The sequence below is a fragment of the Ruditapes philippinarum genome, unplaced genomic scaffold, assembly GCF_026571515.1.
Source record: "Ruditapes philippinarum isolate M1 unplaced genomic scaffold, ASM2657151v2 ctg3642_1_1_1_1, whole genome shotgun sequence".
Classification (NCBI taxonomy): domain Eukaryota; kingdom Metazoa; phylum Mollusca; class Bivalvia; order Venerida; family Veneridae; genus Ruditapes; species Ruditapes philippinarum.
Genome location: NW_026864130.1, coordinates 36,984 through 64,211, shown reverse-complemented (window position 1 = coordinate 64,211; position 27,228 = coordinate 36,984). Strand labels below are relative to the sequence as shown.

At 32.9% G+C, this 27,228-nt stretch overlaps 1 protein-coding gene and 1 long non-coding RNA gene across 2 annotated transcripts in view; both read left to right on the top strand.

Annotated features, from left to right (window-relative positions):
* LOC132724513 (uncharacterized) overlaps positions 1–27,228 on the top strand; it is a 79,007-nt gene that overhangs the window by 22,743 nt on the left and 29,036 nt on the right. Inside the window, exon 17 of the mRNA XM_060709380.1 lies at positions 6,311–6,442. Within this exon, the coding sequence (XP_060565363.1) occupies positions 6,311–6,442 (132 nt within the window). The remainder of the gene's footprint in view (positions 1–6,310; positions 6,443–27,228) is intronic.
* LOC132724515 (uncharacterized) lies at positions 21,283–24,477 on the top strand. The gene is made up of 3 exons (XR_009624923.1): positions 21,283–21,825; positions 22,069–23,423; positions 23,773–24,477. It is a non-coding gene; the product is annotated as an uncharacterized LOC132724515 (long non-coding RNA).

Below are 27,228 nucleotides of genomic sequence, written 5' to 3'. Positions count from 1 at the left end.
TAGAGCTAAGATATTTAGCATGAAACATGTTCTAATGGGTGTCTACCTAGTTTGTTCAAATTAAAGCCCTAGGGTCAAAATTGCCCCCCGGGGTCATTGATTTTTCTTATATATGTGTTTAGCAAAAACTTAAAAAATCTTCTTTGAAAAAACCTAAATAGCTAGAGATAAGATATTAGCATGAAACATCTTCTAGTGAGTGTCTACAAAGTTTGTTCAGATAAAAGCCCTGGGGGTCAAAATTGGCCCTGCCCCGGGGGTCATTGATTTTCCTTATACACATGTATGTGTATAGCAAAAGCTTAAAAATCTTCTTTGAAAAAACCCAAATAGCTAGAGTTTAGATATTAAGCATGAAACATGTTCTAGTAAGTGTTTACAAAGTTTGTTCAGATAAAAGCCCTGGGGTCAAAATTGGCCCTGCCCCGGGGGTCATTGATTTTCCCTCTATGCATAAAGTAAAAACTTAAAAATCTTCTTTGAAAAAACCAAAATAGCTAGAGTTTAGATATCATATTAAGCATGAAACATGTTCTATTAAGTGTCTACAAAGTTTGTTCAAATAAAAGCCCTGGGGTCAAAACTGGCCCCGCCCCAGGGGTGTGATTGTTTTTAACTATATGTGAATAGTAAAAACTTAAAAAATCTTCTTTTAAAAAACCCAATGAGCAACAGCTTAGATGTTTAGCATGAAACATCTTCTTATGGATGACTTCCAAGTTTGTTCAAATAAAAGCCCTGGGGTATAAACTGGCCCCGCTCCGGAGGCCTATATACAGGTGAGCGACCTCAGGGCCATCATGGCCCTCTTGTTTTCTTTAATCATCTAAAATCTCAAAAACACCATGAGAAACATATTTTCCTCCCATGAGCAACCTTTTTTCCCACAAGTACAAGTATGTATGGAATGAACACTGATATTTATCCATTATTACTCGAGTCCATACAGACAGATGGTAAAGACCGCAACTGTATTCTCTCCCTTTTGGGAGCATACATTATAATAACATGCTAAATCTCAATATAGTTCTATATCAGATACCAGTATGATTAATCTTGATTTTGTATCTTTTGACTAATATCAGAATTCAGATTTCATTGACAAACAGGAAGGGGTCAGCCTTTAGTCCCCTCTTGGTGAAAACAGAAGGGGACTAATAACAACGATTTATTCTAGTTTCAATTCTCAGGTTTATTACTTTTAATTAAACCAGGCAAGCTAAGATAAATGTTTTAACTTATGAAGTATGCTAGCTCTGAATGTATTTTAACATTGCTAAACATTACACAATATTTTAATAAATTTTGGAATGCGCAGTCTTATGTTACACAAGTCCCAGGAGATTCAATTCATCATGGAAACTTTTGGTAAAAATCAGTCAAAATATCACAATTGATTTAATTTATCACTGCTGGGTAAGTGTGATGGTTTTGTTTGAAGCCAAAACAACTAAATTTAATATTTTTCTTCAACACAATGTTCATGACTGGCCCTTTATTATTGACAGGGGATTCAACTGAAGTGCTAACTCAGACTTCCCCTCTTAAATAGTCCAACTATTCCCAAGTGTTCATGGTGCCTATACAGTTATGATCACTACATCTGGAAACTGGAGATTTCCACAGACTGTGATGGTAATCTTGATGTTCTTGATAGTGACGCATGTCCACCTTAAAAAAATGCATTGACATTTATTTGAAGTGCAATAATTTGCAAAAAAATGCTTATCTTATTTGTATCTTCTTACATTTGTAATGCAGAGCACTAGATTTGTTTGTATGTCATACAAAATGACTTTCCTAACACTATTTTAATATATTTGAAATACAATTTCTTTAATAAATACTCAAAGTAATAATTAATTCCTTTTTTGTGATATTTTTTCTGTCACATATGTTCAGACAGTATACAATTTATTTGTTTAGACCGCATACAATTTAAAGGTATAATTATTTATTGGCTACAAATAAATGTAAATAATGGCTAGTTTAAAGGGACTCCACTGAGGTTTTTTGACATGATGGGACTGAAAATATTTTTTCCAGATAAATGTACCATTTGATGTAGGCTTAGACCACTAATCTTTGTGCAAAATTTCAGATCATCCGCGCACTTCATTTTTTCCAGAATATTATTATTCAAATTGTGAAAAAATGATCCAAAATGAAAAGCGTTTAAACGCTTTTCACTCAAATTGGACTAAGAAAAGCATAAAAATACGATTTTCAATTTATTTCAAGATATTTCTTAACTAACTTTGCATATATTTCTGTTTAAAGTGCAACAGCTCATTTATGTAAGAAATTCAAATGTTATGTTTTTCGGCTTTTAAACCTCAGTGGAGTTCCTTTAATAACCAATGTGAATGTTTCAAAGATTATTCCTTCAAACTTTAAAAACAGCCTGTAAATAAAGCAGATCTTAGCAATTGAGGCACACATTAGCAGAAAAATGATCAATCAAGGGTAGGGAAACATTTTTTATACATATCTAAACCATTTGGTGGAGAAACAATCACTTCACAGCTATGCTTTGCAGTTAAATATTTTCATATGTTTCAATCTTGTATAATCAAAATGTAAACAAAGTTCATAAGGAGGAGCTGTATTGTAAATTTTATATACATATTGAGGTCTTGTTCAAGGCAACAAAACTGTATTGTAAATTTTGCAGTTCCTTGTAATGCCCAGTAGAATTGATTTGTACTACCTTAAAACACCATACTATGGAATTTCATGTAAGTGATCATTTTCAGCAAAGGAAAAAGACTGTGAGGGGCAGTATCTTAATGCCAATTGACAGAATATTTAAAGTATGTTCTTAACTAACACTATAATAAACTGTGAGCATGCACTGACACTCTTTTATTTTAGGCTGTACTATATATGAACTATTTTCATAAGTCTTGGACTATTTCAGTATGTAGATTAGAAATGCAAACTAAAATATTTCAGTTTCAAGCCTTTTTCTAGACATTTTGGGAAAAAATTTCTAGCACAGGTTAGGAAATTTTGCATCTTGATTTGGAAAAATATTCAGTACCATGTACAGAGTTGTTAATCCAACAAATTGTATATCGTTCAAAGCATAAAAATACATAAAAAGCTGACAATGAAATGTGTTTTTGAACATCATCTGTCTTGTACCATATTGGATTGGAATTGAATGAAAAAAATTCGTCAGCTTTGATAATGGGAACTTAGACTCGATTATGATTTTTTTCTAAACTTGGAAAAAATAAGCATATTTGGCGTCTGGTAATCTGGCCCGTGGTGGGACTGGTAAAAAGGCATATGTTTTCATGAATAATTTTGGACAAACAGTTTGATTTGTGAAATATACATCAAATATTGTACAAGTACCTGTTTTTTGTGATAATCTTCTTGTCTTTCTTTAATCTTATACTTTTTTCTAGCTACATGTACCAGCCTTTCCAAGTGAATATTGGAGTAAATGATCTTTTATTTCCCTGAAAATATCAATTAAGAGATTTCATCTTCAAAATTACCTAATACTACTCTTAGTGTGTGTATAATACAATGTATATATATGTATACACCATAATATGATTGTGTACAACATGTAATGACATGAAGTTTGAAAATTTATGATAATAATATTTCTTCATATTTCTCCACAATACTACCACTTAAATAGAAAATGTTCATATATCTGTTGTTGACTTTACATTAATGTCTCTAACATAGCCGTGAATCTTCAAAGGATTTAATTTTTCCCTGTATAACCTGCACTCCTTGAAGGGATAGGAGGGAGGTTTTACATATGACTAGTAAATAAAACCATTAAAAATATACAAATCGTCACTTTAGTGCTAAGACAAAATTTGGTGAGTCTGAATGAATTATGATTTATATAGTGAAGAGGCATCAACATGTTCTTATAATTTTGTTTTGCTCCTCAACGGTCAATTGTTTAATAGGCAGTTGATTAAGAGATACCGGTATACTCCTAAGTGCCTCAGGAGGTATTTCATCAATGATTTATTTGATTATTTATATTGGATTTTTATTGGTATTGATCTTAAGCTTGAATGGTTTCAATCGGCTATAAACTACATTTTATTCTGGCATTTTGCTTGTTTTATCTTGATGACTCAATGATGTGCATCTGCTTATAAACAATTACCTCCAATGTTTTAGCATCATTTTCATCATCATCATCATCATCATCATCATCATTATTATTATTATTATTATTATTATTATTATTATCCTCCTCATCATCATCATTGTTATTACCAACATTGTCATAATCACCATCACCATCATTGCCATCATCATCATCATCATCATTGTTATCACCATTACCATTATCTTCATCATTATCATAATCATTGGTATCACCACCACCATCATCACCATTATCATCATTATAATCATTGTTATCATCATGATGTGTTAATATTTTTACAAGCATCATCATCAGTAGCAAGTTTTAGGAATAAATTATACAAGCAAGATGGCTAGTAATTTAAGCAATTATCACTGTAAATTGGCTATTTTTACCAGCTCCATATATTATTCTTTTTCTTTTTTCTTCTTGCTGTCACTTTATGCTTAGACGCTCTTCCTATCTCTATTGCTTTGGATTCTTTCATGTGAAGAAGCAATCCAGCTGTCTTAAAGAATGTCAGCGGTTCTACTACAGGAACAGCTTCTGACTAAAACAATGCACAGATGGGCACCTGATGTTTTCATTTACTAGTAAAGCTGGAAAATTGCCATTTAACTTACAGTCTTGATGCAACTTAAATAAAAAAATGATAACTTTAATTTTGGTTTTCCAATGAAATAATGAAAAATTATCAATTGAATGAATTAAGTAATTTGTTATTGTTTGAAACAGGTGGTATAATGGATTTTGGTTCATGATTTGTAAAAAGGAAAGCAAAATAGGCAGAACATAATTCCACAATGATGTCACTGATATGTCAAAATTGCACGTCTTGTTAGATTAGGTCACACCGTCTTTTTTCTTTGCAAAACTTAAAAATGTAAAACATTTATTAAAAAAAGCTGTTAAAAAGCAGAAGATAAAATGATTAGTTGAATTTAACTGACCTGCATTTGCTGCACTTGAAATAGTTTTTCTATACTCACCGTGGAATTTTGTTGAGTTGTGATATTGAAGCATTCTCAGAATAATCATGAAGTTTATATGTAGATATGTATCTTACAACGAGTTAATATTTCCCTACAGTGATATATTGTTGTAGATGAAACAACGAGTTAATATTTCTTTACAGTGATACATTGTTTTAAATAGAGTGTAAATATCATGTTTAAACCAGTCGCTGTATGCATACATGTTTAAAGGTCAAATCGTTTAAGCTAGCAAATATGCGGGGTTTTTAGAGATTTTACATCAGTTAGTTTAGGAGAGACACGCTGATAGTGTGTAGCGTTTATTTTTATGTTGAGAAGAGAATTTGTTGTTTTGTTGGTTTGTTGAAGTTGGTTGAATATAATTGTGGTGATCTTAATTGATCAGGGTTTTTTGGTTGTAATTAGTTGTTTTGGTTGTTGAGTTATATCTGTTTGTGAAGATATAATTGGTTGATATTGGTTGAATGTTTGTCTGGTCAAGATTATATTAGTTGATGCTTTGTTTTGAGGATATGTAAATATTGGGTGCTTTAGTTTAAGTTGTTTTCTGATGCTGATTAGATTATGTGAAGTTAATATTGTTGGATGAATGTTTGTGGTTTATACTGTATCTTAGAGTTGTAAAAATATTCATTTGTGTTCTTCATTTTGTGGTGATTTTATAGTTTTGTTTGGTCATAAGTTGTTTAGAGCTTGGGCTCGCCAGGTGTCTAGTATTGTTTCGTATAAAAGACGTATACGTGAAAAGATATTACGTATAAGTGGTTGATAAATGATGTGTGTTTGTTTTGGGTGTAAATATTAATCAGAGTTTGTTGTTTAAATGTATATATTGATTTGAGATAGAAAAAGATAAAATACCTAAAAAAAATAGTGTTAACTAAGCAATTACATGCTAGTTTTCCAACTGAGAATATTTCACTTTTATGTCAGGCGGCAGTGCCCAGCTCCCATATCTTGGAAATTGCTTCTAGTATTTATTACTAAATCTTTCCTTAGATTAAATAACATCAAGGCAGACATTTCTCCTGACAAGCATCATGGCCTTCTTGGTATTTGAGCCGTGTCATGACAAAACCAATATCAGTTTCTTTACTTGTTATAGGGTCTGTAAGCGAACAGCATGGATCCTGATCATTATGTTGGTTTTGTCGTGACGCGGCTCATTTGTTTTTTTTTTCAGTGGTAACAGATGCTCCACCGAGGGCATGTGGTGATGATGAATGGACGTGTAACAATGGTGAATGTATAACCCTATCTTACTATTGCGATCAACAAACGGACTGCTACGATGGTTCCGATGAGGAAAATTGCCGTAAGTTGAGAGAAAAACCCTTATCCTTCAGTACTAACAGCGTTGTCATTAGGCATCAGCTGCAGGCCAATTTGAACAGCCTCAAAATTTGTGTGGTAAAACCAAAAATAACCTTTCTCAGATAAATTTTATTGACAATCCTGACATCATGGATTCAAAATTAAATTAATGTTTTGTTATAACATGTTAAGTGCATTTGTTGTACCTTCAAGGAACTCCACCGAGGTCCAAAGGCATAATAACATAAAATTTGAAGAAAAAAAAATCAAATATCAAGTAAAGCACTTGCAAAATGGAAAGATCTGCAAATTACAACAAAAAAATTAACTCATTATAATAATTATACAAAATTAATTTTTGTGTTATTATTAGCCGGAGTTTTTATTTTTAGCTTTCTTGTCACAAAGTGACATGGTGATCTTTTGTGATCTCTTTTCGTCCGTCGTCCGGCCATCCGTTAACTTTTACTTTAAACGACATCTCCTCATAAATGGCTGAGCCATTTTCATCCAATCTTCACAGTAATGTTCCTTTAGTAGTCAACTTTAAAAATTGTTCAAAGAATTTAATTCCATGCAGAACTCTGGTTGCCATGGCAACCAAATTAAAAAACTTAAGAAATCTTCTTTTAAAAAACCAAAAGAGCTAGAGCTTAAATCTTTGGCATGAAACATTGTCTAGTCAGTGTTTACTAAGTTCGCTCAAATTAAAGCCCTGGGGTCAAAATTGGCCCCGCCCCGGGGAGTCATTGTTTTTGCCTTATTTGTATATAGTAAAAACTTAAAACATCTTCTTTTAAAAACCCAAATAGCTAGAGCTTACATATTAATCATGAAACATCTTCTAGTAGGTGTCTACAAAGTTTGTTCAAATAAAAGCCCTGGGCTCAATATTCGTCCCGCGCCAAGTGGTCATTGTCTTTCCCTTTATGTATATAGTAAACCTTAAAAAGCCTTCTTTTGAAAAACCCAAAGAGCTCGAGCTAAGATATTAAGCATGAAACACCTCAAGGGGGCTCCCACAAAAAAGGGGCCCTTTTAAAGTTTGGGGCCCCCCCGGGGGCTTTCATTGTTTTTTCCTTGTTTGTGTATAAGTTTAAATGATGCCATTACAAAAACCATCTTCTTTAAAACCCCTCTAAATTAGGGCTGATTTGATACCATTAGCATGGGTGATTCCTTCTCAAGGGAGTGTGCTCGTTTCTACAAACAATTTTGTTTCAAATAAAAGCCCTTGGGATGAAAGTAGGCCCCACCCGGGGGTGCATTACTTTTTTCCCCTAAATCTGTTTAATAGAAAAATTAAAGCTCGATATTTATGTCAATGAAAATAACCTTTGGTTTTAAAATTTGGGGCCTATATTAAGGCGAGCGATTTTAGAGCCATGATGGCCCTCTTGTTGGTCATTTTTTCACAATAAAAATAATTATTCTGAAATAACAGGCTGAAAAATTGCAAATTAGTTATTGGTCCATACCTACATCGAATGATACACAAATCTGAGAAAAATATTTCCAGTCCAGTCATGTCAAAAAGACCTCAGTGGTGTCCCTTTAATAAGTATTTTTTATAACTAAAAAGGTGGAGAAAACTTGTTTTAAATTTCCCAAAAAAGTCGTTTTCTTGGGTTTTTGATTTCATTCAATGTCGTTGAATTTTAAAATAATGTATTATAATTTCCCGCCGGGTTTTATTCTGTACTTTTTAAAGGGGATAGGGGGGGGTTTAACTTTTTTAAATTTTGGGGGGATAACACCATTAATAATATCCCAAATTTTCCCCTTAGTGCAATGACCGGGAAAACTCCTATATGATTTTTAAAAGGGAGTAAAACCTTTAAACTGCACAAAGGGGTGACAAATTTAAGGGTTTGATTTAAAATGAATTATATTTAAACAGTAAGTTCTTTTTAATTGTTTTTTCCTTCTAAAGGCACTTATAAGAAAAACCCGGTAAAACTCTGGGGTCCCCCGGGAAAGGTTTATTACATCAATGATTCATTTAATTATTTATATTGGGTTTTATATTTATTATCCCCCGCAGATGGAATCATGAGGGGGATATTGTTTTAAGGTTGTCAGTCCGTTCGTTCATCCGTCTGTCCTAATTTCGTTTCCGCGCTAGTGAGGGTCTGCAACTGCTGGCTGGAATTCAACAAAACTTTTTGGGAACATTTAATACCAAGCGGAGATGCGCATATCGTCGCCTTGTTCATGTCAGATTAATGGCCCTAGATTAGTTATGCAGTTTGCATTTAGAACAATAATCTTTTCCGCGCTAATTCTCTGCAGCTACTGGCTGCAATTCAATGAAACTTTTTGGGAACCTTCATTACCAAGAGAAGATGCGCATTTCATTGCCTTGTTTTGGTCAGACACTTAAACTCAGAGTTATGGCCCTTGATTATTTATGCAGTATGCATGAAGAGATATATTATCAATCCATGATATTTCTCTGCAACTAATGGCTGAAATTCAATGAAACTTTATGGGGACCTTCAATACCAAGACGAGATTCGCATATTTTTGCCTTCTTCTGGTTAAACCCTTTAACTCAGACTAGTGGTCTTTGATATGTTATGCAGTATGCATTTAAAGAAAAAATCGTTTCCGTGCTATTTCTCTGCAAGTACTGGCTGGAGTTCAACAAAACTTTATGGAAACAATCAATACTAAGAGAAGATGCGCAAATTGTCCCCTTGTTTTGGTCAGACCCTTTAACTAAGAGTAATGGCCCTTGATTTGTTGCGCAGTATGCATATAGAGCAATTATCGTTTCTGTGCCATTTCTTTGAAAGTACTGTCTGGAATTTAATGAAACTTAATGGGAACCATCAATACTAAGAGGAGATGGGCATATCATAGCCTTGTTCTGGTCAGACCCTTCAAGACGAATTATGGCCCTTGATTAGTTATGTAGTATGCATATTGAGCAATATAGGTGTTCGCACTTTTTCTCTGCAACTACTGGCTGGAATTCAACAAAACTTCATCGGAATCATCACTACCAAGAGGAGATATGCATGTTGCCTTTTGCTGTAAGCTTATTGACCTATAATTGTTTCCGGGCTACTTCTCTGCAACTACTGACTGGAATTCAATGAAACTTTATTGAAACAATAAATACCAAGGGGTGATGCGCATATCATTGCCTTGTTCTGGTCAGATCCGTTATGGCCCTTGATTAGTTTTTTCAGTAGGCATAAAGAGCAATACTGCTATTGATTTCAACAAGACTTTATTGGAATAATCGATACGAAAAGGAAATGTGCATGCCTTGATAATTGAAAATAAATTAAGTATTTAATGTCTCCAGTTGTTGTGTTAGTAGTAACCACTACTCGGCGGGGGATATAAATTCAACGAATTTTGTTTGTTGGTATAGATCTTAAGCTTGAATGGTTGCAATTGGCTAAAAACTACATTTTATTCTTACCTTTGCTTGTTTTATCTTGATGACTCAGGAATTGTTGCATCTGTTTATAAACAGTCATTTCCTTTTTTTAGATATGTTACTATCATCATCATCATCATCATCATCATCATCATTGTCATCATCATCATCATCATTGCTATCATCATCATTGTCATTATCATCATCATCATCATCATCATCATCATCACCATCATTGATATCATCATCATCACCATTTCCATCATTGTTTTCACCACCACCATCATGTCATTATCATTGTCATCATCACCATTGTTATCACCAGCATCACCATTACCATCATCATCATCATTATTGTTATCACCAGCATCATCATTATCATCATCATTGTCATCATCATCATGATGTGTTAATGTTTTTTCAAGCAGCATCATCAGTAACAAGATTTAAGAATAAAGTATACAAGCAAGTTGGGCTAGTAACCAAAACAATCATCTCTAATGGGCAATGTTTACTTGCTTCAGAAAAATCTTTTACTTCTTTTCTTTTGCTGTCATTCCTTAGTGCTAATTTCAACTACTATCATCATCATCATGATATAATTATTTTTGAATTGTGTTTATACTAGTGAGGATGAAATTTTTATATCCCTTAATGTATTTCCCTTTAATTAATTTGTCACTTTGAAAAAGATATCATAGCATCAAGACAAGAAAAGTTACCTGGCACAGATACCATTTGTTTTTACTTTATATTGTGTAACGTATCTCCGAGCGGGCTTTTGATTATAAAACTTTTTAACGTTCAACTACTTATTTACAGTTTATCATATACATATAATTTTTCTTATGGTTACCTTACCATTGATTGATTGGACAAAGTAATGATTACTGATTATATGGTGAACAAACGAACGATATAATAAAGAACAGAAACAAACTAATATAATAACTATATAATAAAAAAAAAACACTTGATGAAAATCACACAATATTTACAGCTTAATGCGAGCTTATAGTCATCCAATATCAATAAAGAAGCTGGGCTTCTATATCGATTGGTAATCGTTCACCTCACCAAAATAATATATACAATTGATGTTCATCCAATATCAAAGAAGCTGAGCTTCTATGATAAATAGGACGATCTCTATAGCCAACGTTCAGCAGCTAGAGCAATTTATCCTACTTTTGTATTCCCAAAGAAGCCGAGCTTTTAAGGGATTTACTTATAGGACTTCGATGCCCACGGTTTATCTTCCTGGATAGCTTGAAGTGTTACCTTCGCTTTCCAATCCGAAAAGTGATTTTAAAATGCGACTTCTCCTGCTTATATATGGATAAGAGAAGCGCCATCTACTGGATTACTTCCCCTTTTCTAAATAATCTCCTTTCCCAAAGTACAAAATAATCTCTAAACTTAATGATATATTGAAATTAAACTTACCTTTTTAAATTTAGCATACTAATAGACTCTTCCCGACAGATATAACATAGTAATAAACAAATACGACGTAAACAAAACATTTAACTGTACCAAACTTACCAAATAAGTAATAATTGTTGTCATGCAAAAGGCGTTTTTAAATTAAAGAGACGTAACTCTTGTATTACTATACACGCGCATTCGTACATAAATAAATTCGCCACATTACCCACGCCTCCGATTTCATGCGTCTCGCATGGACAACAAACTTATCTCCTTATGACCATTTTACATGTATACTTCTTTGGTTTTTATGTTTTTGACAATATGCTGTTTTTAGATAAGCCTTTTTCTTAAAAAGTGACACCACATTGTTTCACATGCATGACGTTGAGTAGCACATTTTGTCTTTTCCTTATCTTCTCTGACAGTAGAAAGGACATAGTCCTTCATCCACAATGGTTTCTTTCTATTTCGTTTGCTAATCACAAACTCATCTTCAATACTATCATCTTCAACAGAACCTTTTACTGAATTTTTTAAAGTTTTGTCCACAATATTATCATTATCATTAACGTCTTCAAAACCCATGTCATGAGTTAAGGATTGATTTTCTGCTTTTCTCATTCTATCACAATGAATAACCTGTGGTACCTGTGATCTACCACAATCTACTTTATACAGAACATCTGAGAGTTTTTCTATTACCTTATATGGGCCTCTCCAGTAGGACGTAAGCTTTGAAGAGCACCCAACTTTCTTTACTGGAAAATACACATAAACATTATCACCTACCTCAAATACTTCATATGATAACCTTGAATCGTGAATCTTCTTTTGTCTTTTCATAGACTTACCGGTATATTGTCTAACTATTGAATGGGCTGCTTCTAGTTTATCTTTAAGCTCCCATACATACTGGTTAGTAGGTACAGGCTTAATACTAGGGGGCATTCAAACATAATATCTAACGGACATGTAGTTGTCTCTACCTTAACATGCACATGTTTTGGGTTATTCCGGTAGTTTCATGCTCACATGATCTGTAATGCCATCATAACATAGGGAAGCATTTCGTCCCAATTTGTATGATGATCATTTTACATATGTACTTAACATAGTAACGAGTGTTCTATTGAATCTTTCCACCATTCCATCGGATTGGGGATGGTATGGGGTAGTTCTAGTCTTTTTAATTTGTAAAAGTTCACACATTTCAGCGAAAAGCTGACTTTCAAATTGTCTGCCTTGGTCTGAATGTATGTAGTTGGGAATACCAAATCTTGAGATAACTTCTTCAATCAATATTTTTGCTATTGTCTTTGCTTCCATATTCGGCATTGCATGACATTCAGTCCATTTGGTGAAATAATCCCCGATAACAAGAATATATTTATTACCCTATCCGATATTGGTAATTCTCCCAAGATATCTATTGCGATTCTTTCCATAGGGTAGCTTGATCTTACAATATGCATTGGTGCCCTTTTTATTCTATTTGGATCTTTACGTTTTTGACATTTTTCACATCCCCCATGTAAAGTTTTACATCTGTTTTTAGCCCAGGCCAATAATACTTCTGACGAATCTTACTCAATGTTTTCTTAATGCCTAAATGTCCAGAAGCCTTTATATCATGGCAGTATATTAATACTGTCCGTCTGTGACTAAGAGGTACTATACATTGCCATTGCACTATGTCAGTTCCTAAAACATCCCATTTTCGAACCAATATATTTTCTCTTATGGATAATCTTTGCCATTGACCTAACAAAGATTTGACAAATGGACTTTCCTTCAAAAGTTCTTTTGCATCAGGCTTTTTATCGCATTTTATCCATGTTTTCACTTTAACAATGTCAGAGTCTTGTTCTTGAATTTGTTCTATGTTGAGTACATCATCAGATTGTGTTTTGACTTTACATATGGTCTTGGGTACTTCTACAAAATTTAAATTTTGCAAAACATTATCAGTTCTCTCTGATGTATGTTCATCATCACGCCTTCTACTCATTCCATCTGCGTTTTTGTGCATTTTGCCTGGCCGATGTACAATATCCATTTGAAACTCAGACAATACTTCTAGCCAACGAGCTACCTGACCTTCAGGGTTCTTGAATTGCATCAGCCATCTTAGTGATCCATGATCAGTTCTAACGGTGAATCTTTTCCCATAAAGATAGTGTTTGAAATATTTAACAAAATGTACTAGTGCTAATAATTCTTTTCTTGTTGTACAATATCGTTTCTCTGACTTAGTTAAAGTTCTACTAGCATAAGCTATTACCCTTTCTGTGTTGTCTATCTTTTGTGACAGGATTCCCCCAATTGCTATATCACTTGCATCAACATCCAGAATAAATGGTTTTGTAAAGTCTGGATAACTCAAAATTGGAGAATTGACAAGCTTCTTTTTAAGTGTAGCGAAAGCTTGATCACAGTCTCTGTTCCATATGAACCGTTTACCTTTCTCTGTAAGTTGATGCAATGGTTTTGCTATATCTGAGAACTCAAAAATAAATTTTCGATAATAGCTGCATAGTCCTAAGAAAGATCTAACATCAGTAGTGTTTTTCGGTAAAGGCCAATCAATAATAGCTTGTGTTTTCTTCGGGTCTGTTCTTATACCATCAGACGATATCACATGACCAAGGTACTCAACCTCTTGTGCAAATAAATGACATTTTTTAGGCTTAAGTTTAAGACCTGCACTTTGCAATCTGGAAAATACTTTATCAAGATTTGTTAACATTTCTTCAAATGTTCGACCATGGACTATTATGTCATCCAGATATATAAGACAAATTTGCCAATTTAATCCTGCTAATACTATCTCCATTAATCGTTCAAATGTCGCCGGAGCATTGCAAAGCCCAAATGGCATGACCCGAAACTGAAAAAGGCCTTGTCTGGAAATGAAAGCTGTCTTTTCTTTGTCTTCTTCATCTACCTCAACTTGCCAGTAACCTGAGCTAAGGTCCATACATGAAAACCATTTAGCTCCAGACAGTTGATCTAAAGTATCGTCTATCCGTGGTAAAGGGTATGCGTCTTTTATTGTCACGTCATTTAGCTTTCTGTAATCTATGCAAAAAACGTTTGCTTCCGTCACGTTTTTGCACCATCACAATGCCACTGGCCCATGGACTAGAGGATTCTTCTATTATGCCTTTATCAAGCATATCATTGATTTGTTGATCAATTTCTACATTCATATGAACAGGTGCTCTACGAAGTCTTTGTTTTATAGGATGAGCATCGCCTGTAGGTATTTTATGTTTAATTATTCCAGTTCGACCTATATCAGTATCATTCTCTGAGAAAATTGTTGAATATTTTAAAAGCAGTCGGGCAACATCATCACTTTGTTTAGGCGACATACCTGTAACTGTTCTATGATACAGATCTAGTAAATAAGATGGAATACCATTTACTGAACATGTCTTTGACTCAACTTTATTGACATTGGTGACAGGACAAATGTTTGCTATATTTGTACCTGCATAAAGTACCTGTGAATCATCTGAAACATTCATTATTCTTACCGGAATGTTTTCTTGTGCATATAACAAAGCTTTGGCTACAATACCTTTTTCACTTTTGTGAGTATGAGAGGGTTCAACCATGAATAATTGCTTAGAGTTATGTATGATATCAATGTCATTGACTTTCCCTGATATTACTACTACTCAGATCTTGCTGGTATTACAGTATTTTGTGCCACAACGACGCGATAACAGCCAATATTTCCGGTACAATTTAATTCACATGTCAACCCTTGTATTGTCATGATATTATCATGCAAATTGAGGGTAACATTGTTCGATTTCATAAAATCTAAGCCAAGGAAAGCATCCCCATCTACTATATTTGCTACAATTACGTCCATACAACATTTAATGCTGTTGACTTCTATGGAAACTCTTGTCTTTCCTTTGACATCCAATTCTTTGCCAGATGCGGAAAGAATACTGCCATAATAATTTTCGAGATTGTTTTTCATATGCATACGTTCCCAAATATTGACAGAAAGTATGGATAAGGTAGCCCCAGTATCGATAAGACAATTTGCTGGTGTACCATTAATGAGTGCTTTTATGAAGAGACCTGACTCTTGTTTATTTGTGATGTTAACATTATGTTTGTTTTGACTGTAGATCTTGGTTCTAAAATTTTGTTTCGGACACTCGTATTTCAAATGTGTTTCGGATCCACATTCATAACAATGTCTTTTACTATTATCTTGATTATTTGTCGATCTGTTTCTAAATGAATCTCCATGCTGTCCCCCAGGTTTCGTTGAAATACGTTGCCGGTTGAAATTAGAACTATCATGCTGCTTTTTATAGTTTTGATATTCATGATTTGGCTTTCCTTGTTCAGATTTCTTTAGTAAGATTGATAATGTTCTTCGCATATCTTCAACACTTTTCTTAAGTTCAGCGATTTCGCTATTTTCGGACTTATTTGTTGACATAAGATACCCTTGGCCTTCTTGGTGCTTTCTTTCAGCTCGATTGAAAGCCTCTAATTCAACAGCATGACGAACAGCGTCATTTAAATTTGAAGGTCGAGCTTGTTTTATTCTAAGACGCATATCTGAACTAAAAAGTGAATCAACAAATTGTTCTTTGGCTAAAGTTTCTCTTACGTCATTGGGTGCCGTTGGGTATGCAAGATTAGTCAATCTCTGTATGTCTTGGGCAAGCTCAGATAATGTTTCAGTTGCCTTTTGCCTTCGCTCTCTAAGCTGAACTCTGTAAAGCTCAGTTTGATTCGGCGGGGAGAACCTTTCTACTAAAGCAGTGACTAAGTCATCATAGTTATGTGATGCTTTCGATAGATTTCCATATACACCTTGCGCCTGGCCCCTTAATGAAACTGCAAGATAAAGACCTTTATCAGCGTAGCTCCATTCATTTATCTTGGCACAGGTTTCAAAATGAGCATGATAATCGGCCCATGAACTTGAACCATCGTATGTTGCTGGTGTAACTAAATTCTTATGATGTGTTTTCACCTTACTGCTATCAGTTATTTCTTGCATCTTTTTCTTGTTTCGTCTTGTAATAAACCTTTCTGGATCGAGAATATTACCATCCTCATCTAATGAATATTGTCTACTTGCCATATCATTTTGATTTTTCATCACTGTAGAACAATCAGGTGTCCTTGGCAATAACCTACGTCTAACAGGTTTATCGTCATATGTCTGTGTTTCGTTATTACAGACATATTTTCTCCTAATAGGTGTTGAACTCTGATGAAGTCGAGATATCTGCATCTCCAGCTCGCATATTTCTCGTTCAACTCTGAGTCTTTCATTTTCTCGCTGTAAGTCAGACAGCTTCTCTTGTAATTCTTGGAACTCTGGTGCTTGAGCATATGCCATATTAAATGTTGTGAGTAAGTGACAGAAATTATTCTATCAACTATCCCACCGCTGCCACCAAATCTGTAACGTATCTCCGAGCGGGCTTTTGATTATAAGACTTTTTAACGTTCAACTACTTATTTACAGTTTATCATATACATATAATTTTTCTTATGGTTACCTTACCATTGATTGATTGGACAAAGTAATGATTACTGATTATATGGTGAACAAACGAACGATATAATAAAGAACAGAAACAAACTATATAATAACTATATAATAAAAAAAAAACACTTGATGAAAATCACACAATATTTACAGCTTAATGCGAGCTTATAGTCATCCAATATCAATAAAGAAGCTGGGCTTCTATATCGATTGGTAATCGTTCACCTCACCAAAATAATATATACAATTGATGTTCATCCAATATCAAAGAAGCTGAGCTTCTATGATAAATAGGACGATCTCTATAGCCAACGTTCAGCAGCTAGAGCAATTTTATCCTACTTTTGTATTCCCAAAGAAGCCGAGCTTTTAAGGGATTTACTTATAGGACTTCGATGCCCACGATTTATCTTCCTGGATAGCTTGAAGTGTTACCTTCGCTTTCCAATCCGAAAAGTGATTTTAAATGCGACTTCTCCTGCTTATATATGGATAAGAGAAGCGCCATCTACTGGATTACTTCCCCTTGTTCTAAATAATCTCCTTCCCAAAGTACAAAATAATCTCTAAACTTAATGATATATTGAAATTAAACTTACCTTTTTAAATTTAGCATACTAATAGACTCTTCCCGACAGATATAACATAGTAATAAACAAATACGACGTAAACAAAACATTTAACTGTACCAAACTTACCAAATAAGTAATAATTGTTGTCATGCAAATGGCGTTTTTAAATTAAAGAGACGTAACTCTTGTATTACTATACACGCGCATTCGTACATAAATAAATTCGCCACAATTGTTTTATGTCTAATGATTTGCTATTTGGGCATTTTCTGGCTTAATGCTTTTAACCATTTTTGTTTGGACAAAAATTCTAATAATTTCATCATTCACTCTTGATATAAATTTTCAGTATAAATTCTTCAGCAGGGATAAATCATTCTGGTTGAATGATTGACTGATACTGCACTGACTATGGGGACAAAACTTAATATTTATTTGCGATAATTTACAGTTTGCGGAATGTAAGAATCCATGCTTATTTTTCCAAATTTTAATTTATTTAGTTAAAGTTTTCAGGATTATTCCTAATCTTAGGATTTTTAGAATATATGTGAAACATTTCTAATCTTGTGACTATTAACTTTTTCCGTTTCATTGCATTGTTTTAATACTTTTTAGTTGTTTTTTATCTTTCTAATTTTTTATTTGTTTTATTCTAATAATTAGTGTATGCAATGTATAAGGACAATAGTAATATCATTGAAGAGTAGTATTGTCTATCTTCCCATTACTTGCTTACCGAAAAAAAAGAAAATAAAATATAAAAATTGACTTCTACAGTATTTATGGTAAATGTTAAACAGTTGTTGTTAACCTTAAGAGAAATAGAGAGAAATAAGAAACCATGCATAAAAAATAAAAAGCAAAAAGAGAATAAAGACAAACAAAGAACACTAGGAAAAGGGGGGGGGGGGGGATATGAAAGTTAAAAAAACATCGAACAATTAGAATTTGATCTCCTAAACAGTTCATTGATTTTGCTACAGTCTTTTCTTCCTGAATAAATATCAGCTCTTGTATCATGTATAAATATACATGTAATTATTCTATAACTTCACATTTATGGTATTTAAATGCATTCATTATTTTGTCAGACATAAAGTGAAAAAATGATGAAAAAATGTGTCAACTGTAGTTGATTTTGTAGTGGGTTTGACCCAATTTATCAAATTGTCATATTGCGTTTAAAGACATTATAAACCCCTACATAGTTTGTTTCTCAAACTGTTTCTGTCAAAATTGGCAAATGTGATAATGTAGTGAAAAAATATTGGTTACTTTCTTTAGAAATAATAGCATATTTACGGTAATTATCATATATTTGTTACTTTCTTTGGTAATAATAACATATATAAGGTAATTATCGTATATCGGTTACTTTCTTTGAAATTTATAGGATATATACTGTAATTAACATATATTGGTTACTTTCTTTTCATTTAATAAGATGTATATGGTAACTTAAAACTTAATACCTTTAGCTGCAGGAATCGAGTAACCAGTAGAGTGCCAGTCCAGCCTGTATGCATGTCCAATTTGACAAAAGCTCTATACTGGTGGGCGAGTAACTTTAAATTTTCATTTTGGTATTTCTAAAATTGATAATTGAGAGTTCCAAAATTGAAAACTGGACAAGTCCATTAAGCAGGGAAAAGGTTAATTGTATTAATTATAATGTACAATATTATTGTATTGATATTGTAATGATTCCAAACATAAAGCATTCAATAAATATCTTAAAAATCTGTTTTAAGTTTTAATATTGTTACATGATATGATATTGTTACATCTTATGATTTTTTTACGTGTAATGATATTGTTACATGTTTTGATATTGTTACAAGTTATGATATTGTTACATGTAATGATATTGTTACATGTTATGATATTGTTACGTCTTATGATATTGTTACATGTTATGATATTGTTACATGTTATGAAATTGTTTCATGTTATGATATTGTAACATGTTATGATATTGTTACATGTTATGATATTGTTACACGTTATGACATTGTAACATGTTATGATATTGTTACGTCTTATGATATTGTTACATGTTATGATATTGTTACATGTTATGAAATTGTTTCATGTTATGATATTGTAACATGTTATCATATTGTTTCATGTTATGATATTTTTATATGTTATGATATTGTTACATGTTAAGAAATTGTTTCATGGAATGAGGTTGTTACATGTTATGATATTGTTATATGTTATGATATTGTTTCATGTTATGATATTGTAACATGTTATGATATTGTTACATGTTATGATATTCTTTCATGTTATGATATTATAAGATGTTATGTTCTGTAGATACATTCATAAATAAGCCAGCCATATTATTTTTAACTTTTCCTTAATCTTAGCTGAAACTGCTAAGAAAAACTCTTTAAATTGCAGATGATGTTTAGCATTTTACCTCAGAGCCCTGTACATATTTTTCTTTTAATTCAAGCTGTGCCACCTGTAACTTATTCAATGACATGAACGCACAGACAGGTTGAACTTTGGTGGGTGTCTCTGTATTCAAGCATCAACAGCGCCTTCTTCAAAGTAAAAAAAAAATCTTAAAACACTAGCTTTGCTTTGGAAGCCTTTTGCTTTACTCACACAGTTAGGACAAGATACTATACGGTTGCCAGATCATAATAAAGTATACTATGACGTTCTTTGACTTTTATTAAGAATATTCTTACCGATCTGTGTATTGTATTACAGGGGTGTAAGGGATATATTTACATAGTTATTGGGGATATTTAAAGATCCTGTATGTTGTGATCAAAGTGGTAAACCACACTAAGTAAAATTATATAGATGTACATAATTATGCAAATAAAACAATTTTCAACCGTCAAAGAATTTGTAAAATATGTACTGCAAATATTTGTGCATATTATATGTAATCATTAAATTATATGCATTCATTTGTTAGTAACAATATAGGTGGCGCGATAGCTCATTTGGTTAGACCACTGACTGACACTCCAGAGGTTCCGGGTTCGATCCTGGGTAACACCCTTGTGATTTTCAGAGACACTTTCAGTGTTTCCCACCTACCTAGAGGTTTACTGGTAAGAAACCCAGGTAATCCTCGCATGTGTCAGTGCTATACACTGGTCATGTAAAAGAACCAAGGGATCTATTCAATAATAGCTAGGGACTGGTTTGTATCTCATAGCTGTCTCTAGAGTCTGCTGAGGTAAGGACCCTACTGGAAATAAGTGCTTGCACTTTCGTAGGTTATCCTTGACCGCCCAGTCTAAAGACAATCAATCAATCAATCAATCAATCAATATTGTAAAATTTGACGTAATTAAACTTTATAGAAAATAAAATTTTTATTACCTCCCTTTATTTACATGAAATTGTCTTTCATGTTACCTACAATATAGATAAATCTTAATTTGAGCATCATATTTATGATTTAAAACCATAAAAAAATTAGTAACAGGATCTTTAATTGTATCCTTAGCCGTTTTTAAGGATGACCAGAATGACGCTAATGCTTTTTTAGGAGTTATGTGCCTAACACGCAGAAGGCATTTAAAAATTTTGACATCGTCTATAACATGTTTTGTAGACGGATATACGTCCTCCTTTTTGATGCATCTCTATATTTTGATATGCAAATAAGTATCTTTTGATTTTATCAATGATTTACCTTTTTTATTAAATAAAGATCAATACACAATGTATCCCATGTAAATAAATTTTTTTAAAAAAATCTTCTATTAGAAAAGAAATCGCATTCTAACACAAAAAAGACATCGTTTTTTGTACTTTGTTGAGTTAATTTGGAAACAAAACGTATTTAAATGTCCTTTTTGCTCATCCCCCATGCTTTGTCGTTATTGAGACATACACCGTATTCAGTTTATGCAGTCGTGTTTACATTGACAGGTGTGCGGGAAATCACGTGACCCTGAAACGTATGGTTACTGTTTATACGGTCGTACGACCGAAATTGGTCTTAGCTGCGACTGAGGGCATACGACAGTGTTTATAAAACGGTCATGTGGAAATCGTAAGCTCGGTCGTAAGTATCGGTCGTAAGATAAGATCGCAGTTACGACCGTATTTGTTGATAAAACGGTGTCGTTTTATCAACGGTCGTACGCCCGGTCGTACCACCGATCTTACGGCTACGTCGCGTTTTATCAACATGCTCGTAGCTAAGACGTCGTAGATTTACGTCGTAACTTTAAGGCTGCTTCAGACCAGTCGTAAGTAGGCTAAAGATCTTAAAAATGGCGGCCATTTTTGCATAATACCCGATAGGAACTTTCAAACACAAATATTTGAACAATTGAAGTTTTCAACTAACGTATGTTTTCCGCGTACATGTTTATGTACAGTGCTGATCCTATTTTAACATCCCAGGGACGCATCTATCACTTCCAGTTTAATCTCTGGATAATTTCCACGAAGAAGCTATGGTTAGTTATATTACTTTACGTATATATGTGTATTTAATATAACTCCTGTCACAGCTGTAGCCAGATTAGCAAATATCTATACCGTTTCCTACTATTCTTTTCGAAATATTTTAGTACAAAAATTTCGGATTGTGCAGATTTCGGACAGAACATAGATCTAACAATTGTCAATAAAAACTGTGTAATTGTCAAGCTATAAAACCAATTTCATTGTTATTATTAGTTAAGTATCTTCTTTTGTAGACCTTTCAATGAAGTTGCTACAGTATCTAGGTGAAAGACATGTGTTAATAATGTGAAATCAACATGGCAACATTATGTTAACCTACAGTACGTACAGTGCTGTAATGGGAATGCAAATGAAACTGGAGCACTGTTGTCTGGTAAAGCATGTACATGAATGCGAAATGAGCATCTTTAGATCCAATTTGGTGCATCACATGAAAAGAGGATTGTAAACAAAGGACAAGTAATGAGTTTGAAATATAGACAGTTTTAGTGTTCACTTCACCCCTCTTTCTATGGAATCTGATAAAAGTACTACACCTCCCTTTTTGGTTATATGTTGTTATGTGCTTTACACAAATTAAGGTGGGACATGTGAAATGCAATCAATTATGGTGATTAAAATATTCATTGTTTTAACACATTTCTTGTTATATAATAATTATGAACCAAATCAAAATATTGTAGAGATATTACTTTTCCCCTAATATATTTATATGGTATTAATGATAATCAGTTAAGTACTTTATATTTTTTTCTAAAATATAATTATCACATTAAAACTTCAAAATAAGTTTGACTATTTAAAATAACTTATTTTGTATTAGTCATTTAAAGTGGGTGACCTACTATCTTAGATATGAGATATCTCTTTCACCCTTCATTTGTTCTAACATTGATACTGGGAAATACATGTATGTCCCAGTTTGACAGTACATTGATAGTTATGTTGAAAATCACACATAATATTTTTTATCAACAATTATATAGCAGATTTTTCTTTATTTTTGTGTCACATTGATACTTTAAATTGTCTTTCATGTATAAATGTTTCAGAAAATGGTGTAATATATTGAAGTTCCATGTTGCAAGTTAACATGTCAGGGTTAAAAATATTGAAAATTGCCTTGAGTTTAAACATTTAACAAAAAAAAAATACTAAAAGAAGAAAATTAACAGACAAAAGGTTTATTTGTTGTTGAAATATTTATTCTAGAAATAATCAGGGATGATGGGTGAAGTGTCTTACTGATTTTGGGGTGTGAAGTGTCTTCAGAAGTTAATTGTCTTGTTTACACATTTAAACAAATACTATTGTATTGTATATTGTAGTAATGTTAGATTTGTAGGAATCATTTTAACATTTACTCATAGGTATGTAGATATTATCCTAGTAGGCTTCTTTTCAGGTATTACTTAATTTTTGTTTATACATGTACAAGCTATATAGAGTCTATGAAATTGTAGCTGAATTTTTATCTGATTTTCCTTACAGATATAAGGCAGCATGAATAGTTAGTACTTGGTGAATCTGCTGATCAATGTGTTTGTCAAAGAGGACATTAACAATGATGAGGCTGTATATCACCAGGGTCAGTAGTGACAAACTTATTTTAAAAACAGTAATAAAAAAGTAATATGACCTTACACTGTCAGGGACTGACAGTTATAGAGGAATATAAAAAAATCAACAGTGAGAACTTCTTTAAAAGCTCAATGACTGTGACTGGCAAATTCACATATTTCAAAGACATACATAATTATTGAATAAAAACTATTCACATTTAGTTTATAAGGATTTCATTTGAATTATACATTTTCATATTTATCTGTTCATCTGTTCATGACATTTCATATGAGATAGTTTGTAAAAAAATATTGTATCAAATTACAATGTTAATTATTTGATTTTAAGTCAGAATATTCTCTGTAATGTTTCAGATTACTGCTGAATGATGGAAGGTTTACAGCTATACAATCTTATGATTGGAATCAATAGCCAGGGACAGCTCTCCCTTACAGGGTCCAAGTGTTGTGACCTTATTATATGGCCAACAAAGGGCATATAAGTCCTAAAGATAGTTAAGAATAAAGTTATATAGACTATCAAACATTTCATCAATTTACCAATTTTTTTTTATCTGTAAGATAAGGTACATTATGTATAATTTAAAACATTCCATAATAACTTTGTTTCTACATGCACATGAATAAAAATAACACTTAAGTATGGTCACAAAGGGACCGTCAGTAATCTACAATTATTACCCTGAATGCATGTAAGAAGCTCTATGTGAATGCTTTTAATGATTAATGAAAACATATACATAGGTTAAGGTCTTTAAGTTGTTTTTTAATATATACTTTGGATGGTACATGTATGTACTAACTGTATATTCACTTGTCTTAAGTGTCAAAACTATATATAGCTATTCATGTATGTCAAATCAAATATCTATATTTTTTGAGGTGATAACTTTACTGAATCATTCTCTTGAATAACATTATGAAATGTTAGATTCATGTTCAAAACTTGAAAGGAATACACAGCAAAATGATGTTCTTCTCTGTATTCAATTGGATTAAAGTGACTTTGAAAAAAAAGATTTATGTGTTACAATTCATAACATGAGATAAATCAATGAAACATATAAGAGAAAAAATCGTGCAGACAGCTCAATTTACCGCGGACATTGTGTTTCAAAATTTTTTGAAGTCGTGAGTTTAAATTTGTCTGTAAATAATCAGCATGGAAACTACGACTATTGAATGGCAAGGTTATGATATTTGAAGAACCCAGACAGCCATGTTTGTTACGAAGAGGCCAATGTTTGGGTGTAATTAAAATTAACACTATTAACTCAATTAACGTATTGAGTTTTCATGATCCTTAAATGTATGAAACACTTTGATATTCAAATGGAATTCTGTTCTTTGTTATAAAGTTCCCTTTTGGTCATCATGTAGCATGTTACAAAAGCCATAAAATCATGTTGAGTTTCCTCCCATGGGCGTAACCCGTTTCCTTATATATTTTTTAATTTGTATTTCTTCGTAAAAGACAACAAAGAGATACTGTTGGAATAAATTCAATATTACTTTTTATCATTAAAATCTGTTACGATTGTCTCCTGAGATAACGTTGAGAAGTATTAAAAGTGAAATTTATCTAAAAAAAACCCATTAATTAAGGGCCTCAATGTTCGGGCATGCGCAGAACAGATTATTACCACGCATGACCAGGCCATGAAATTACTATTAAACAAAAGGGCATGATAGTAAATAAAAAAACTGAATCAACAATTTTTACCTGAGAGTGGTTTTGTTCTTATTTACTTTGAAATAGAAATAGTGTGAACGATTCAGACCGGATGATTTTTTAATCGAAGCAAAAAATAACTACTCGGCAGAAATAGATTTTGTCCGGTAAACCAATTGTCCAGTAAATATGAAGGAGCCCAGTATTGTTTTCAACTTTTCCTTAATCTTACCTGAAACTGCTAAGAAAGACTCTTCTAATGTTTGCGGATGTTGTTTAGCATTTTACCTCAGAGCCCTGTACATTTTTTTAATTCAAGCTGTGCCACCTTTAACTTATTCAATGTCATGAACGCACAGACAGGTTGAACTTTGGTTGGTGTCTCTGTATTCAAGCATCAACAGCGCTTTGTTCCAAGTAAAAAAATCTTAAAACAGTAGCTATGCTTTGGAAGCCTTTTGCGTTAACAAGATACTATACGGTTGACAGATCATAATGATGAATACTATCACGTTCTTTGACTTTTATTCAGAAAATTCTTACCGATCTGCGGTAAGGAATGTAAGGGATATATTAACATAGTCATTGGTGATATTTAATTGTATACTTAGCCGTTTGTAAGGATGATCAGAATGACGCATAAATTTTTTAGAAGTAATGTATCTAACACGCAGAAGGCATTCAAAAAAATTGACATCGTTTTGTAGACGGATATATATTATGTCCTCTTTTTTTGATGCATCTCTATATTTTGATCCGAAAATAAGTACCTATTTGTTTTTATCAATGATTTACCGTTTTTTATTAAATAAAGATCAATATACAATCAGGTACGTATATTAACGTTAATATATACCTGATACAATGTATCCCATGTAAAACAATTTTTAAATCTTCTATTAGAAAAGAAATGGCATTCTAACTCAAAAAGACTTATTGTTTTTTGTACATCATTTAGTTAATTTGGAAACAAAACGTATTAAATGTCCTTTTATGCTTTGCAGTTATTAAAACTACTTCGACGAGGTATAGATCGTATTCTGTTGATGCAGTCGTGTTTACATTGACAGGTGCGCGGGAAATCACGTGACCCGGAAACGTACTTTCAACTGTATGGTAATTGTTTCTACGGTCGTACGACCGAAAATGGTCTTAGCTGCGACTGAGGGCGTACGACCGTGTTCATAAAACGGTCATGAGGAAATCGTAAGCTCGGTCGTAGGTATCGGTCGTAAGATAAGATCGCAGTTACGACCGACTTTGTTGATAAAACGGCACCCTGATGAGGCCAATTGTCGTAAGTGTTAACCCTTACCTTTTGGAGCCCCGGAATACGTATTTATCCTTTTCTTAACCTCGCACTGCTGGAGCCCCGAATATTCATTATAGAACATTGCCATCTCGGTCTTTGATGCAGTGTTGTATGCAGTCTGACCAGGTTCTATCCAGTTTGTTAATAAACTTGTTTGTAAGTTGGTATTTCCAAAACTACTGAAGGGAATGAGTTGAAACGTCACACACCTATTTGTGAACATAATAGGAGGTCAATAACTCTTAACATGTTACATGGAATTTAAGAACTTTTTAGAAATTTAGAGATTTCGGAACTTTTTAGCTCACTTGAGCTAGCATTTTTCTGCCATGGCCATTGCATGACAATAATAATGAGATCAATGATCAAATATAATTATTTATGTTAACTGATAATAAAGATTCACTCGTAGTTATAATAACAATTAACTTTTTATAACGTAATAAACAGACTATTCTTGTTTACCATATCTAACTTTTAAACATCATAATTATGTATTAATATGCAATAATCCTATTGTTATTTCTTACAATTATGTCATAATAATTTCATTCTGATAGGTGTTCCTATTTGTGTCTTTTTTAAACGTTCTTAAAGAGGGTTAATCGACAGCATTGACGATTTAAGTAAGAGTAAGGAAGTACTGTCGTATCGCATGTGCATTAAAACTAAGCCTTAAAATGAAATGCAACCCTATTTTCTTTGAATAACTACATAATATGATGGATGGATGAAAGGATGATGAATTCAGTCCGACAACGGTCCGAAAAAGAATGGGGTTTTTATCCAGTACAAGTGCACTTTATGTCACTATAGTCCTAACATT